This window comes from Trichomycterus rosablanca, chromosome 8 (genome assembly GCF_030014385.1).
Source record: "Trichomycterus rosablanca isolate fTriRos1 chromosome 8, fTriRos1.hap1, whole genome shotgun sequence".
NCBI classification, from domain to species: Eukaryota; Metazoa; Chordata; class Actinopteri; order Siluriformes; family Trichomycteridae; genus Trichomycterus; species Trichomycterus rosablanca.
The window spans coordinates 22,398,054-22,416,004 of NC_085995.1; the positions used below are offsets into that span (position 1 = coordinate 22,398,054).

At 38.7% G+C, this 17,951-nt stretch overlaps 1 protein-coding gene across 1 annotated transcript; it reads right to left on the reverse strand.

Annotated features, from left to right (window-relative positions):
* Positions 1–2,217: 2,217 nt before the first annotated feature.
* On the reverse strand, positions 2,218–17,661 carry ugl (ureidoglycolate lyase). The gene is made up of 15 exons (XM_063000579.1): positions 17,637–17,661; positions 17,280–17,408; positions 15,431–15,649; positions 14,141–14,231; positions 13,940–14,016; positions 13,685–13,795; positions 12,366–12,425; positions 11,516–11,672; positions 11,225–11,423; positions 10,088–10,166; positions 8,394–8,486; positions 8,199–8,271; positions 6,830–6,897; positions 6,144–6,274; positions 2,218–2,453 (listed from the first exon to the last, which is right to left on the reverse strand). The coding sequence occupies exons 1-15, from the start codon at positions 17,640–17,642 to the stop codon at positions 2,285–2,287; spliced, it is 1,662 nt and encodes a 553-aa protein (XP_062856649.1). The 5' UTR covers positions 17,643–17,661; the 3' UTR covers positions 2,218–2,284.
* Positions 17,662–17,951: the final 290 nt, after the last annotated feature.

Here is a 17,951-nt window from a genome sequence, read left to right on the forward strand (position 1 = left end):
TTCCAAACAAGCTGGGATATGCGAAGAAAGAATTTCATTGTACTGTACACCTGTATATGTATATATGACAAATAAATCTCTCTATATCTCACAAGGCAAGTTCATAAGCGGATCAGCTTTGTGTACGGAGAGCCACACCCTGTCCACATTATTTCTCGACTCTGTGCAGGCTCCATTAACAAGCCAGCAAAGGTTGTAATTGCGTCAGTTATGAGGTCCCTATCCGGCTTCCCGCCCCGTATGAATAACAAGCCAATTGTTGTTCATATGGCCACCCAGCCAGATGGCAGAGCTGAATTTCGAACCAGCGAGTTTGAAATATCAGCTCTGGTGTGCTAGCGTGTTTTACTGCTGCGTCACCTGAACGGCCTATGCTTTGTCGTTTTGCAATAGATTTTAAACATGTCACACACTGGAAGGTAGCAGTATTACTCCAGGATAATGCTTTTTTAATTCATATTTTGCCATACATGTAGTGTACTTGCATCAGGATTCCAGCCTAATATGCTGTCAAAACAGCTCTAACACATCAATAACACGGGTTCCCCAAAATACATCTAAAGGAGTCTTGTGGTGTTTGGTATCATGGGTAAATTATGTGCCCAGTCAGTCGACCTTCTTTAATTACACCTATGACCAGTTCCAATGTCTGCATGCCCTTTTGTAGGTGCTTTTGATGCTGATGCTTGTCTTGCGGCTTTGCGCTGTCCAGCTCAATACACAAAAGTGTTTAATGCACTGTGTATTGTGACGCATTCAAATCAACACCAGTATTACAATTATCAGCAGTCTGGGCTGCAGTAGCCTCTCTGTTGGGCATACTAGATACCACAGCCATCATTTCTGGCATCAGTGAGTCTTGGTTGCACAACTTGTCATCTGGCAATAACGATTTGGCCCTGACCAAACTCGGTCTTATTTTAACCTAAGATTTGGCTTTTCCTAGAGTGTCCCCTGATAGTTTGTGATGAATGACAGTTTATTTTAACTCAAAATAAGTTTAGGTTTTTCAATTTAATTAAGCTGCCTTATTTTAGGGTTTAGGGAGGGCAAGTAATTTTTGACTCTTAGGACAAAGGAAGTATACAGAATGTTAAGACTACACGAGTTAAATTGTCACGCCCATTTTGGGAAGTTCCAATGCTTTGATGATTGGTGCATACACCGATCAGTCATAACATTAAAACCACCTCATGGTTTCTACACACATTGTCCATTTTATCAGCTCCGCTTACCATATAGAAGCACATTGTAGCTCTACAATTACTGACTGTAGTCCATCTGTTTCTCTGTATACCTTTTTAGCCTGCTTTCATGCTGTTCTTCAATGGTCAGGACCACTAAAAAGCACTGTCTTATCTCAGCACTGTCTTATCCACTCATACCAGCACAACACACACTAACACACCACCACCATGTCAGTATCACTGCAGTACTGAGAATGATCCACCACCTAAATAATACCTGCTCTGTAGTGGTCCTGGGAGAGTCCTGACCATTGAAGAACAGGGTGAATGGGGGCTTACAAAGCATGCAGAGAAACAGATGGACTACAGTCAGTAATTGTAGAACTACAAAGTGCTTCTATATGGTAAGTGGCCGTGATAAAATGGACAATGTACTGTATGTAGAAACAAGGAAGTGGGTTTTAATGTTAAGGCTGATTGGTGCGTATACTGTGTTGGTAAAACACCCATTATTTTGATTTCAAAGTGCATTCTTTTAAGATTGTTGTCCATGTTGACATGGTTACAGCACATAAATTGCTGCAGAATTTGTCAACTGCACATTCTTTTGTTTTACCACATCCAATGGCATTTTATTGTATTCAAATTTAATTACTGACTTGTCTAATTCCACTGCCTTCCCATTGTCATCCTAATGGAACCAGTTTGACATGACCTGTGCTTTGACGTGATACATTCTCGTGTTAAAAGCAGCCATGAAAACAGGATGAGCCGAGAGAATATTTGCCACACCAAGACACCTCCGGTCCTGAAGGTTTCAGTTTCAGTGAGCCTGTGTCCACCATAGCCTTAGATGTGTGTTTTTGTATGAGTAAAATTTTGCTGCTTCAAAGTTTGATGTGTGTTCTGAAATGCTTTTCTGTTTACCATATTCTGATACTCTAATACATTTAGATTTGAAAATCCAATATTTTTGTGGACTTATCATTTAAGTACCTAAATAAGAGATACACACCACTGCTGCTGCATCTTTATTCATCATTGCTTTAATTAGCATTTTGTATTTTCTACAAATGTACCATAGATGTGTTGATAAATCACAGTCTGGCTCTGTGAGGTCTGTTTGTCCAACTGTTCACATGCTGACACTGAGAGCTCAGGAAAGTGTGGTCCAGGTACAAATACGTAGTGAGGAACTCTGGGAAGTCATTCTTTTGTACCAATTCCAGGAACATGGACACAGCTGTACTTAACCTCTCCTCATCTCTGTGTACAGGGAGAAACAACCAGAACCAACATCGTCATTTTTGCCTGGATTGTATTACATGAACATGCATACAGTGGTGTTCAAAAAAATAGCAGTCCAACACCATTAACCTGATAAATCACTGTTTTTAGTAGAAAATATATTTCTACATAGCAAAAAATTCACTTGAAAGTGTAGTAGAGTAATGAAAACAAAACAAACCCAACAATTAGGACATGCATGCTGCTCATTCTGAGTAATCGAAGCATTGATTTAAAGGGGGTTGTTCAAAATAATAGCAGTGAGGAGTTCAATTGGTGAAGTCATTCATTCTGCAGAAGAACGGGTGTCAATTTTGGCCCTTATTTAAGGTAGGAGGGGGCAAATGTTGCACAGGTTGGTCATAGCGCATTTCTTTTTGAAATACTGGGTAAAATGGGTTGTTCCAGACATTGTTCTGATGAACAGTGTACTTTGATTGAAAAGTTAATTTTAGAGGGAAAAACATACAGAAGTGCAGCAAATTATCTCAAATGCCTTGAAGTGATGACCAAAACCTGAAAGACACAGAAGGAAGTGTGGAACTACTGTTAGAATGGATCGAAGAATAGCCAAAATGACAAATACTCAGCCAGTGATCACCACCAGAAAGATCAAGGAACATCTGGAGTTACCAGTGAGTACAGAAGATGATTAAGTGAAGCCAATTTACCAGCAAGAACTCCTGCAAAGTCCCGTTGTTAAGAAAAAGACGTGTCCTGAATGGGGTAAAATTTGCCAAGGAACACATTGACTGGTCCAAAGAGAAATGGCTCAACATTTTGTGGACTGATGAAAGCAAAATTGTTCTTTTTGGGTCTAGTGACCGTAGACAGTATGTCAGACGACCCTCAAGCACTGAATTCAAGCCAAAGTTCACTGTGAAGACAGTAAAGCATGGTGGTACAAAATGATGATATGGGATGTTTTTCATACCATGGTGTTATGTCTATTTATCGCATACGAGGGATCATGGATCAGTTTAAATATATCAGAATACTTGAGGAGATCATGTTGCCCTATGTCGAAGAAGAAATGTCCTTAAAATGGGTGTTTCAACATGACAATGACCCAAAACATCTTGGTTACAGACAAACAAGATTGAGGTAATAGAGTGACCAGCCCAATCCCCTGACTTCAATCTCATAGAGAACTTGTGGGCTGATATTTGAAACGTGTTTTTTTGAGGCAAAACCCAAAATTGCAGAAGAACTGTGGAATGTAGTCTAATCATCCTGGACTGGAATACCTGTTCTGAGGTGCCAGAAGTTGGTCGACTCCATGCAACACAGATCTCAGAAACAATTGTTATGCCACTAAATATTAGTTCAGTAATTTAAAGTAAAGTGAAACCTCAAACATTTTCAGTTTATAGATACATTTCTTGAGTTTTTGAAAAAATAAAATGCTGGCACTGCTATTTTTTTGAACAGCCTAATATTATTTTTTTTTAACTTTCTGTAAAGGATTGACACAAACTGGCTAAATGTTCTTAATGTTTTGATTTAGAATTGAAAGTGTAGTATTTTCAGTGCATTTGCATTTATGGAAATAAAAGTTATTAAATTGATTTTGTGCTTTATTCACTTTTTTAAAATCACTGCTATTTTTTTGAACACCACTGTACATCAGTAGCTGTGAATAATGAGACATGGTTAAAACCCCCAGTTAGAGCTTTTTGCTAAACTGTTTTGCCAAATGGTTTTTTAGTTCCTCTTTCAGTGCAATTCATGTGTAGTCTTGCATTCATCTGCTGTTTCAGATTGTGGTGGGACCTTGGTCTGTATGAATATGAAATGCAGCTTTAACAGTATTCCAGTCCAGCCTGACAAAAATTGCTTATAAAACTTGTCTTATAGCAACAAGATAGGTGAATACAATAAGAGGAATAATGAAAAAGTGATTAGTAAGCCTGAAGACCCAAACAAAATGTACTGGAGAAACACTACCCATATGATTACCAAGAGTGAGAATCAACCTGATGTTAATGGTCAGTGATGATGATGATGATACTGATTGAAGAATCATTGCAAAACTTAAACCCATTATTAAACCAAAAGCTCTCAAATCATATCTTAACATTACAACCTACTAACTGAATCACTAGCTGCAATGCATTAAGCTACAGCTTAATGCATTGTGCTCTGTCCATCAGTTAAGATATTTCTGAAACTTGTTGCCACCAGAAGAAAGAGATTAAGGGTGGAACCAAAAATCAGATGCTGGAGGTATGAAATTCAGAAAAGAGGTGAGACAAGCACTAGGTTGATGTGCCATCTGGACAGAGGAATGCCGGTGGTGAAATGAAAAAAGGCAGGATAGTTTAAGAAGGCCAAGAGATTGGCGAACAAGAACTATGATCTATTGTTAAATGAGATTTCCTGACTGATTCTTTCCTGACTGGAAAAATATACAACAGATTAGAATGATCAAGGATGCAGATGGAATGAGCTGACAAATGAAAAGAGAGCACTGAGACAAAGTAAAATAGCACTTTAAAGAACTGCTTTAAAGAAAGACAGTTGGTCTAGATGACATACAAGTGAAAGCATGTTTAGGTGAGATATGTGTTGTTTGCTTTGAGAATGTTGATGGAGAAGTTTAGGGAAGGCTAGAAGGAGTTGCATTGTGTGTTTGTAGGTCTAGAGAAAGCTTATGATCGGGTGCCAGGAGAGGAGCGGTGGTAGTGTATGGGGAGTTAGCAGAAGAGTGGCAGAGAAGTGAGGATAATGCAAGATATTTATGAGGACTTTGACAGCTGTGAGATGTGCAGTAGGAATGATTGATGGGTTTAAGGTGGAAGTGGGACTGCATCAAGGATCAGCTATGTTTCCTGTCTTATTTGCAGTGGTCATGGACAGACTGACATACAGTAGTTAGGCAGGAATCTCAATGGACTATGATGTTTGCAGATGGCATTTTGATCTGTGATCTGGCATTGAGGAGAGTTTGGAGAGAGAGAGGTGTGTGATGGAGAGAAGGAAAATGTAGCAGGAGTAAAACAGTACATGTGCGTGAATGAGAGGAGGGATGGCAGAAATGAAGATGCTGTAATTCTTATTAGGAATGATGAGGGTGGACAGGATTAGGAATGAATTAGAAAGACAAAGTTAGGGAGGAGAGCTTGAGATGATTTAGGCATGTGCAGAGGAGGTATAAGAGTTATATTAGGAAAAGGGTGCTGAGAATGGAGCCGCCAGGCAGGAGGAGGAGGAAAGCCAAAGAGGAGGTTTATGGATGCGGTGAGAAAGGACATGCTTGCTCCGCACAGGGCAAGATGGAGATAAATGATCTGATGTGGCAAATCTTAAGGGGAACAGCCGAAGAAAGAAGAAGATGAAGTACTAAATATTAAATGTAACTCTACATTTCAGGCTTTGGTGTGTCATCTGCTGACTTTTGGGTGCTTTTTGCAAAACTTTTAACTTAATTTTAACTTAAAGAAAGTTATTTATGGTATTAAAAGCTAAAATGTGTTATTATACAATACTATGCTTTTATTTATGCATTTTTAAATGGCTTTTGCAAAACACCCAAGAATTTCCATTTAATTTCATGTTTTTAATTTAAGTGGACTTGTGATATATCTAAAAGTAGGAAAAGTTGCAATGTGGAAAGGATAGCTATATATTTACACAGTTAAGTAAGACTTTTTTTTTATTTTACTGTACCGTTGTGTCTGGCAGCTCATTGCTGCCCTCAGATCACCCATCATTCCCTGGGTTAAATTACTGACTAACCCACGAGTCACTGTCCTCCTATCATCCTCCAGGTTTACCTGGTGCCGGATCCACTGCCACACCTGAGCATAAAAAAAAGTTGACTTTTTTAATATATTTTGTTAATGCATTTTCTCCCCTTTTTCTCTCTTTTAGCGCGTCCAGTTGCCCGATTGCATCATGCTTCCTCTCCACCAATGCCAATCCTCGCTCTGATTGAGGAGGACGAAGCTAACCCACGCCCCCTCCAACACGTGGGCAGCAGCCATATGCATTTTGTCACCTACACTTTAACAAGTGCAATACCGAGCAGCACTGTGTACGGAGAGACACACCCTGACAGCACACTTTCCCCATCTCTGTGCAGGCACCATCAATCAGCCAGCAGAGGTCGTAATTGCATTAGTTATGAGAGAGACCTATCCGGCTTTTAATATCCCACCCCTATCTGAACAGGCCAATCGTTGTTCGTGTGGAAGCTCGGCCCAGCCGGCAGGCAGAGCTGAGATTCGATACGATGTATTCGAGATCCCAGCTCTGGTGTTCAGCGTGTGTTTTACCGCCTGAGTGGCCAGCATAAAAAAAAGTTTCATCCAGAAAAACTGGTTAATATTGAGTTTTGCATGGTTGAAGTTCACCTGAGATCGTGAGATTTCTGCAGTAGCTGAGTCCTCCACCTGCCCCTTATAGATGAAATGCCCTCGACCTGTCACACATCATAAACACCTGTTGAAGAAGTACTTAATCCAAAAACATGTGAAAATCAGTAGGTTTCTGTGAAGACATCGAGTTCCAAGAAGGTTTTATAAAAGATCTCTCTCTCTTTCTAATGTGCATTGCTCATGTTCTCATCATTCCTGACCAGCTTGCCAATTCCTGCTGCTAGAAATCATCTCCATCTATTGCAATGCCACAACTACAGTTTTATACAGTGGGAATAGTGTTACTTGGTTACTTTCTGACTTTCACCTATAATTCAAGATGAATGACTTCAGCCTTATTAGACCCAAGACTTTCTGCTTTGATATTTGTAGTCATGCTTTGGTCTTTGAGCCATTAACATTGTTATTAGTAATAACCATGGGGTATTTATCCTTGTTAAGTAACAACACAAAAATATGGGTTAGGGTACCGTGGCACAGTTGGAACGTTTAATCTTCACCTCTAGTCCAGGTCTGGGAAACATTGTAAATGTTCTTACTGGGAAAATTGTCAATGAATATTAAAACTGTTTGCTGCCATACAATTATACACTTTACCACCACAACATTAAAACCACTGACAGGTGAAGTGAATTATTTTAATTATCTGCTTTTAGTGGCACCTGTAATGCGATGGAATATATTGGTCAACAAGTGAATGGTCATTTCTTTAAAATGATGTGTTTGACAAGGACCAAATTGTGATGGCCAGACAACTGAGTCAGAGCATCTCCAAAACATCTTGTTGGGTGCTCCTGGCATGTAGTGGTTAACACATACCAAAAGTGATCCAAGAAAGTACAACCGGTGAACCAGTGACAGGCTCACTGATGCATGTAAGTATCAAAGGCTAACCTGTCTTGTTCAAACTCACAGAAGAGCTTCTGGAAAATACAGCTGTTAACACAGGCTTATAGATGTTAAAACACATATCCATGCTGACCCCGTGCACTGCCAATAGTGCCTACAATGGGTATGTGAGCATCAGATCTGGACCATGGAGAAGTGGAAATAGGTGGCCTGATCTGAAGAATCATGTTTTTTTTATTTACATTTGTGAATTGTTTAATTCTCCAATTTGATTGATCTGAGCAACTGTGGGATGTGTTGGACAAACAAGTATGATCCATGGAGGCCCCATCTTGCAACCTACAGGACTTCTCACAGAACATCTTTAGAAACAGTATATGCATATCATTTAGTGTATAAAAGAATAAGCATGGTCGAATTAACAAAAGTGCCAGCTGCCCTCAGTTTTTGTAGCAGTGTTTTTTAATGTGTAATGTGTAATTTTTTTTTTTTTTACCTGAAAGCCATGCTTCAATGAACAATACACCCACTGCAATGTTGTGCTTTAATCCTTCAAATGTTACTCCACCCTGCAAAGAAATATTATATTGCATAATTGTACAACCTGCCTCAAAAAGCTAAAGTAGTACATTCAGTTTTCATGTCTCTTAGATATTACCAATTGAAAAATGACTAAGGGGATTGGACTTACTGCTGGCATTGTAAGAAGATCTTCCTGGGTTACAATAAGGTCACTCCTTAGCACTTGGAGCTGGTTCTGGCCCTTACATTGAAGTTGGAATAGCTGAGTGAACAATGGAGACAGATAAAGAACATTTAGGAGACATTAGTTACTCAAACTCCAATGTTGATTTTAAACAGCTCAGATATGATGTTATAGCAGAATGCAAATTAGGCAGCTGACAGATTTCCAAAAAGGCAAGATAGTAAATGTTGGACTTGGCATTTTTCAACAAGACAATGCAAAACCACATGCTGCACACATTACAAAAATATGACTGCGGAAGAAGAGGTGACTAGTACTGGACTGGCCTTCCTATATTCCTGACCTGAATGTGGTGTAGCCCTGAAATGCAGGAATGGAGGTATATTAACAAATCAAATGAAGTTGATCAGACAAAACATAAAATAACTGTCTTTTTCATACTGTCTTAATTTTTTCTATTTGGGGTTTTACTAAGATGGTTTGATGAATTACATTACAGTTTTTCTCAGTCGCTTTGGTGCATTTCTCACATCACCATTAACATTTGCACAACAGTAAGTGCATTTCTCAAAACAATTAGTACAAACTGCAAAACCTAGTTGATAACCTGCAAAAGTGTGTCACTTGCTCAAAATGGATAGTTCATTCCTCAAAAGCAAGTATTCATGTCAATGAAAGTGTCAGTGGCATCAAAATAAAAAATCCTGACACCATTGTTTATGAACAAGATAGTGTTCTCTGTGTTTTCCAATGCAAAAAAGTCAGATCATGGTGACACTACCTGAAAATGCTCAAGAGAGCACTATACACTATTAGCACACCCATTTGAAATCTACAGTTAAGTTACACATTACTGTGTTTAGTGAGGTAAATGAGTACAAGACACTCAATACGTATGTTTCACATTTTTACTGCATATGCTCTTTGGAATTCTAATTTGTTCACAGCATTGTGCTAAAGCAAAGTACAAACTTATTTACAACAAACATAAGAAACACCCTTTGGGTAGAGCTGTGCACAACTGTAAACAATATTGCAGTACATATTGGAACTGAATTGGAACATACAACATACTGATTTTGACAACTAGTTCAACATCTTTGTATGTAATGATTCAAGCAATGAAATGAGGACTATTAGTTTCATAGGGAATGACTATTCAGCATTCATAAGTATAGTTCATTTTGACTGACATGACATAAGCAAATGATAATGTTATAAAACAGCAGAGAATTGTATGGAAGCAATTGATGCATGTCCAAAAGCATTTGCAATTTGTTGGAAGGAATGAGAAACTGCTACTATGATGTGCACAAATGACTAAATCTTGTGGCGGCTGAACTAACAGTTATGAGAATTTTAATTTTGATCGGAGAAATGCACCAAAGCGATCGAGAAAAACTGTAAGCACACTTTATGGCCTCACCAGTCACTAAATTTAACCAACATTAACCATAGTGGGAAGGAGACTGCCCACTGGATTTCTACCTTAGTCATTTATTCAAAACTGGACCTTTCTTTTGAAGAATTCCAAATAGAACTACAAATACATTCCAGTCCATTTAGGATTTGTATAAAAGCATTTAGAATCTAAACTGTTGTGGATGACATGGTGTCTCTACTCCTTATAAGATCCTTTATATGAATTAATATACATTTGTGTTAGATATGGGGCTTACTTTTTGCATGGGCTCAATCAGGTCCATGTCATAGACCATGAAACCATCAACACCAGCTTTAATTTCAAGTAGCTTTAGTCTGAAATAACAAATCAGTTGCATAGAGATGAAACAGTACAACGCTTCACATGGACCCAAAGTAATTAGTTTTTTAGCATATACAGTGCCTTAAAACATATATACACTGATTGGCTACATCATCAAAATGGGAAAATGGGCAAGCACAAAAATCTGAGCAACTTTGACAAAGGCTAAATTATAATGTCTAAACATCTAGAGCCTCTCCAAAACAGCATGCCATGATTAGTACCTCCCAAATGTAGATCAGCTGGTGAGCTAGTGACAGGTACAGAGGCACCTAAGGCTTACTGATACAAATCTGGTCTAATCGTGCAGCTACCAGAGCACAAATTGATGTAAAATTTCTGCATATGGGGGGTAGTGTAGCCGCAGACAGGTCAGAGTGTCTGTTATGACCCATGTCCAGTGCTTAAAGTGCCTATAATGGGCTCTTAAGCATCAGAACTAGACCATGGAGTAATGGATGAAGGTAGCCACAGTTTGAATCACAGTTTCTGTGGTAGCCCAGTGGGTAGAGCTTGGGCTATCAGTCGTAAAATTGTCGGTTCAAATCCAGGCTCTGCCATGCAGCCACTGTTGGGCCCTTAAGCAAGGCCCTTAACTCTGTCTGCTCCAGGGGTGCAGCTCTGAGCAATGTTCTGCTGTTTTTTTTTTTTACCTTACAAAAGTGTCTACTAATGGGGACAACAGGTCCAAGTTGAGCAGAACAAGGTATAAGGCATAACAAAGCCAAAATGTAATGTCCTCATATGTGGCGAGAGGGCTTTAAGAGGTTGTCTCTGAATTCCACATATCTGAATCCAATCAACCATCTGTGTTGTGCTGGACAAACAAATCTGATCCATGGAGGTGCAACTTGCAGACCTTAAAATAATCTGTTGCTGATATCTAATTGCCATACTCCATGGAAAACCTTCAGAGGTCCTGTGAATATATTTTTTTTTATGGCACAAGTGGGTCTTACTTAATATTAGGCAGATGGTTTTAACATTATGAATTATTAGTGTACGTGTGTGGAATTGTGTCTGACTAATAGTAACATTTTCTTTAACTTGCCTGGTGACCGTGTTTACTACAGTCCTGTAAAATGGACTCCCTTTGTCTTTGGGTAGCAGTAATGCTGCCATGCCTCCTGTCGCCAGTGCACCTCTGCGATGGCATGTCTGCACCAGCAGGTCCATGTAGCTGCGCAGGAAGTGCTTCTCCATGTTCACATACTTACTGCGATCTGGAAGCAGGAAGTCTGTACGGTGCCCTGCACAGGTCAAAAAAGTCTGTTCTGTTACTTGTTAGATCTGACATTTAAGTGTTAAATCATACTTTAAAGAATTAAATGTATAGGCTTACCAAATTTGTTCACAAAGGAAGCTGAGTAATCCCAGATGCCACAGTTTAAACCAGCAGAATGTTCTCTGAGTTCATACAGGATCTCCTCCATTTCAAACGTGGCCAGTACACACTCTATTAGAACTGTGGCCTTGATACTGCCCACTGGCAAGCCAAGCTAGGACACATACAAATATGTACACAAACTAAAAAATATATAAATTCCCTAAAAAGCCCTTTTTGCTTATTTGTTTTCTTAATGTAGTGAACCATGTGGCAGCTGTTTAAGAGCTGCTTCATGTTAGAAGTTGTGTCCCTCTGCATGGTGTATTTAGGCTCCAGAAGCATGTGATCTGTCAATCTTAATTTACACCTGTGCGTTGTGTCCCTCTGCACTACCTAGTTTGGCTGGCAGATGGGGCGTGAAGGCTCAGTTGAGTGTAATCTGTTTATCTAAATTGATTGACAATCACCTTGGCTCATGAGCGTTGATACACTCCAGGTGAAGCTTTCCCTTTTCTGTGAGATGTAAGCATTCTTTTGGTTTTTTGGCCTCGCAATGGAGTTGCTCTTGGAGAGTGGATTGTCCAAGTGGTGGCGTGACGTCAGCTTTCTGGGGCAAAACCACCCGTAAACCCTTTTATGTGTGGGAGGCACCAATGTTTCTGTTCATTCATAGCCAAGCCAATAGGTCATGATAGTCTATTCTATTCTAAATATTTGCAAATGTGTTCTATTTCCATGCATGCAAGTGTATGGGATTTGCCTCACGCTCTTCTGTAGCGAGGCACATTCAGCCCTGTTACATGTAGTTTATCCTTTTATTGTCTGTTGTTTAATGGTTTTTACATTACAATTACAATTTTCTTACTCTGTCCTCAGTCCAAAGAAAAATCTGATTCCACAGTTTGGCCTCCAGGCAGCTCTCAACCTAACAAAAGAAAATAAATGATTATAAGCTTAGACATTTCTTACTAGACCTACAAGACTAATGTTATGTGATGGAAGTCTCTTTCATTAAGCATTTTTTAGATAATGATACAAGCCTTGAGTTAAATCATCACACGTTTACCTCACAAAGCATTATTTAGGTGATTAATACAATAAATTACTTATGTAATTAAGTAATTTGCAGTGCTGGGGTTTGATCGCTTTTCTTTTGTCTTGAACTCAACATGGTTATAAGAATCCACGTGATGGACTCATAAAAAAGATTTAAGTCCATGATTGACTGGGCCTTGCAAGCATATTCACTTTATTTATTTAGTTAGTTTAAAGAAAACCCTGCACCTGTCTGGGGATGATTAGTGGCTCCATTAACTTTTTGTTAAATTAAATACACTCACAAGGATATTTACAGTGTTTGTAAACTTTTCTATTCAATTGTTGTTAAACCATTTTGACCCTACAAACTTAAGAAAGATGTTTGTTAATTGTTTGTACAGACTTGAAATTGATAGGTACTTGTCTTATGTGACATTTGCACCAAAAAGTCACCAGCTATTGTCATTCACAATCACTAACAAGGAAAAAGGAAGCCACATCACAAGGTTAAATAACATTATAGAGCTTTCTACATCACCAAAAGTAATATACATTTATACAAAATACACCACTAACGTACTCCACTAATGGCCTACTAATGTTGAGATTCAAGTTGAATCTGAACTATGCAGCACCTACACAGACACAATTGGCTGTGTGTCTGCAGGGGAGTGAAATGATCGAGCAAGCATTCCTCATTGCTGCTGCAATTACTGTCTCTGCTGGCTGGTCCAGGCACTTTCACAAGGGACGGTGGATCAGATGGCAGTGCCTGGCTTTTTGTATGTGATCCAGCTTCAGGCAGTTGAAAAGAAGCAGTCAGGAACTGCTTGCGTTGGAGGGGCTGCATGAAAATCTGTGGTCCTTTTCAAAAGGTTACAATCAGAAAACAATGGGTGACTAGATGCGAAGAAAAAGGAGGAAAATTATCAAATAAATAATTGGAAAAAATGGTTGTATTATAAGATGAGAGGAAAGAAACAGTTGCAGAAATAATTGAAATTACAAAACTTTCATGACATCTTCAGCAGGTTCCTAATAGGTGTATATAAACTGTTAACTTCAACTGTAATGTGTATTAATTTCTAATAAAAATAAACCTTTCATTCTATTAAATAAAATGAAATATTTGGCTTAGAGCTTGACCTTAGACAAGTAGAAAAATGGTCCACTTTGGTTCTCAAACAGCAGTTTTGCATTATGAAACATCAGCATCCCAAAATCGAAGAGAGGACCAGGGACCTCCCTACCATTCACCTATGGATACACAGACACAGACAGAGATCCTGTTTTTTTCCACATTTCCTCCAAAAGACAAATCCAACATTGATAATGGATTAATTTAGGTTTTTATATGTTATTACATCAGCATCACTATTATAGCAAAACCAGCATAAGTACCAACACATTGTGTTCCACCATGTTCCAGGCACGTGGGCGAAGCATTAGAACTGGAGCCTGAGATATTGCTGGCACATCTGGTTAATAGAAAAGGAGCAGAATTTATTACAACAGTGTTTTATGTTAAAATGCCCATTATGGTCTTGGTAGTGGATCATAAGGAGGAAACTGAGAACTTGTAATAGAGGCAGCAAGACTTACCATGAAACTGGTTGTGTACTGCCCTGTAAACATTATAGATGCCTTTTATCTGATTATAGTATGTTGGACAGTTTCCATCATCAAAATCCACCTGCAACAGGGAAAAGGAAATTAAATCCTTGTGACAAGGACCCTGCTATTTTGTTAACCAAATGAGTATGTCAAGGCTAATGCAAGGCAAAACAGCTTAGATAATGAAGCAGTAGTGCAGGGCATAAAATAATAAAAACACTGGTCAAGAGTTTACTGTCCATATCACTCATCAGAATGTGGAATTAATTTAGATTATTTATTAGGATTTTAACATCATGTTTTACACACTTTGGTTACATTCATGACAGGACAGGTAGTTATTCATTACACACAAGATTCATCATTCTCCAGTTCAGTGTCAAACACAGTCATGGACAGTATTGTATCTACAATTGACCTCAATTGCATGCCTTTGGACTGTGGGAGGAAACCCACGCAGACACAAGGAGAACATGCAAACTCCACACAGAAAGGACCCGGACCGCCCCACCTGGGGATAAAACCCAGTACCTTCTTGCTGTGAGGCTACCCACCGAGTCACTGTGCCACTGCAGACTGTGGAAACAATGTGATCTAAGTAACTTTGTGTCATGCTTATGGTGTCAGACAGACTGGTTTAAAACTGCAAATCTCTTTAAGTAACCAGGAAGGCAAAAAGTAAGTGGACACCTATCCATGAGCTTGTTGGATATCTCATTCCAAAACTATGGGCGTTACTATGGAGCTGCCTCCTGCCATAAGGCAATAGCAGACTCCACTCGTCTTGGAGGGCTTTTCACAACATTTTGAAGTGCATCTATGTCAGCGTGTGCCCATCTAGACAAAAGAGCATTTGTGAGCTCAAGCATTGATGTTAGTTGATAAGGCCTGGCTCACAATACACATTCCATTTCCTCCTACATGTGTTAAACAGGGCCACTGAGTCAGTGAACTTTCTTTCTTTCATGGACCCAAAACTGTTGCAGTAAAGTTGAAAGCATATAGATTACTGTGTAAAACAAATGTTATACACCAGTTAGCAGTGGCTGTGGCTAAAACACCTAAACTCAATAATTGAGAGAGGTGTTCCCTAAAAAATGGTATTACAAAATGTGTTCTTAAATTGCCTTTGTGTAATATAATTTTTGTTTAATAATTTGTGAAGATTTACTGTGACTAATCACAGAGGCAATCACAGCATGTACAAAGTCATCTTATGCTAAACATCAGGTTTGCTTATTAGCTAGTTTAATAATGTTTACATTCTGTATTACATACTTGTATTCCTTGAGCTGGGGACTTGAGACCCTGTATAAAGCGCTGTGTTTCACAGGGTGCAAGGTCACCGATGTCCACATGTCTGCATTGCAGTCGTTCAGGAACAGGACTGACTCTCCAGGACAGGTCATTACGGATGTGAGCTGTGTCCTCTCTGAAGCCTGGTAGCTCTCCAGTCAAATCCAGCTGAATCTTCCGAAGAATTCTCATCTTAAGGACCTAATGCACAAAACTCTTTAAAAATCTTTACATAGATGATCAATTATTTACCACATTTATAATACTTGATAAGAACATTATGTAGTTGTAACAGTTTTATGCTGTATTGTAATCGGAAGTCTAAACAACGCCAAATTTAATTCCACTGAGTTTTTTTAAATTCATTTATGAAAAGTACTGTGAATATACTTGTTGTAAAGATTTAGGGTTCTGGCCGCTCAGGTGGCGAAGCGGTAAAATACGCTAGCACACCAGAGCTGGGATTTCGAATACATCGTATTGAATCTCAGCTCTGCCATCCGGCTGGGCTGGGGTGGGCGGCTATATGAACAACGTTTGGCTGTTGTTCATCCAGGTAGGGAGCCAGATAGAGACCTCATAACTGATGCAATTACAACCTCTGCTGGCTGATTGATGGCGTCTCACAGAGTAGAGGAATAATGCTGATCAGGGTGTGGCTCTCCGTGCACAAGGCTGATTGGCATAAGAACTCGCCTCATGCAGGTGAAAAGATGTAGTCGGGTACTGCTCACGTGTCTAAGCTGTATATACTGTATTTTCTCCTATTCTTATTACCCCACCCCCTTTTCTCTGTTCCCTCTTTTTTTTCTCTTATGCTGGCATACTTGTAGAGTTTCCGAGCCTCCCAACACACATTTCAATGTTCAATTGCTGCTAACATTTGTACAAATAACAAATAAACTTGAAACTTGAAAATTTTTAATTTTAACATCAATTTAAATAATATAAAGAAAAAAGGTAAAATAAAATCAATAATAAATATTTTACAAGGCACTGCATTAAAATCTGATAAGCTTCTGTAATAAATACATACACATGGGCTTGGAAAGACTTTGGTAAATGCTTATCAGTAGACAGTTTATTCTTGATGTTACTCATGCAAGTTTATAAAACGGATAGTTCCGGTCCTAAAATCTGATTGGCTGAGCCGCGTTCGAAGCCGTTGTAAAATCCCCGATAAACGCACACCTAGGACCACCTCACATCATTCCATATTAATACGCCACTGAAAAGAAAAAGTTAATGTTATTTTTGCCCTCATGTTGCCTAGCAACACTGTTAATCGAACTATTTTGCGTCGCGAAAGAATGCTTTATTGTAAGTTTATACACAATAAATACATTTATGAATTAAACATTGTTGTATTTATTATATTTTATGTTGACCGCCGTTTTATAAAAGCAATAAGCCACTCGAGACCGTGCATTACTGTTATGATTTTAGCACGGGGAAAGAAGTTTTAGGCACTCCGCTTCGCGTCGTGCCAAAAACGTCATCCCCGTGCTAAAATCACAGTAATGCACGGTCTCTCGTGGCTTATTGCCTTAGTTTACTATGCCAAGAGGAAGCCATATATCAACATCAGCGAGCGCAGCCACAGTTGGTGACTTAATAATAAGAAAGTGCAGGTGCTAGATTCAGCAAGAACATAAAAATGATTTTTTTATGACTACGACACTTTAATAAATATTTTTAATATTTTATATTCAGAATTTATTTTCGACTGAATATACAAGCATTTTCTATGCAACACTGAGAAAACAGTTTTAAGAGGCTAAGTGTAATTTTTCAGTATACAATAGTTTGCTATTGTGCTTTTCATGTTTACCTTGTCAACCTCTGGCTGGAATGTGGAGCACAAATCTGCCAGAAACTGCAGGGCGTCAGTGCTGAAGAGAGTCTGAAACTCCATCTGCAGCCCTGAAGGAGGGGGATTCACATCCACACCTTTGGGTACCTGTGATAGTTTAGCATATTAGAAGGCTCAGTTAACCATTCTGTATATTGAAAATAGTTTAGCTATTGTCTTTACTTAAACTGCAACATTTTGCATGCTTCATGCTATTATTTAGATAAAGACTGCTAAATGTCAAAAACCTTTAGGTTTAATATACATTTTGTGGTAATAAATAATGTAAATGAATCAGAAATTGTCTTTAAAAAGTAACAAACATGGAACACTTACCAGCATTCTGCTTGGTTGCTCAGTTTTTTTCTCAACTTGGACTTTGATAAGGGTCAGTGCACCTCTAGCGGGTAAAACCCGGTAAGTCAAACAAACCAAAACATATACAGTCTACTGATCCAGGACAGCTTTGTAACATATGAATGGTTATAAATTTTTATTTTTTTACTTGTGTACTTATTATAGTAAAGGTTTGTAATGTATGAGATAAGAGACTGCTTTTATACCCTTTTGTGCTTCACAGAGTTCAGTTACTGTAAAAAGTGAATATAAAGAGGATTTGAAGTAGCAAATGGTTACACAGTACACACACAC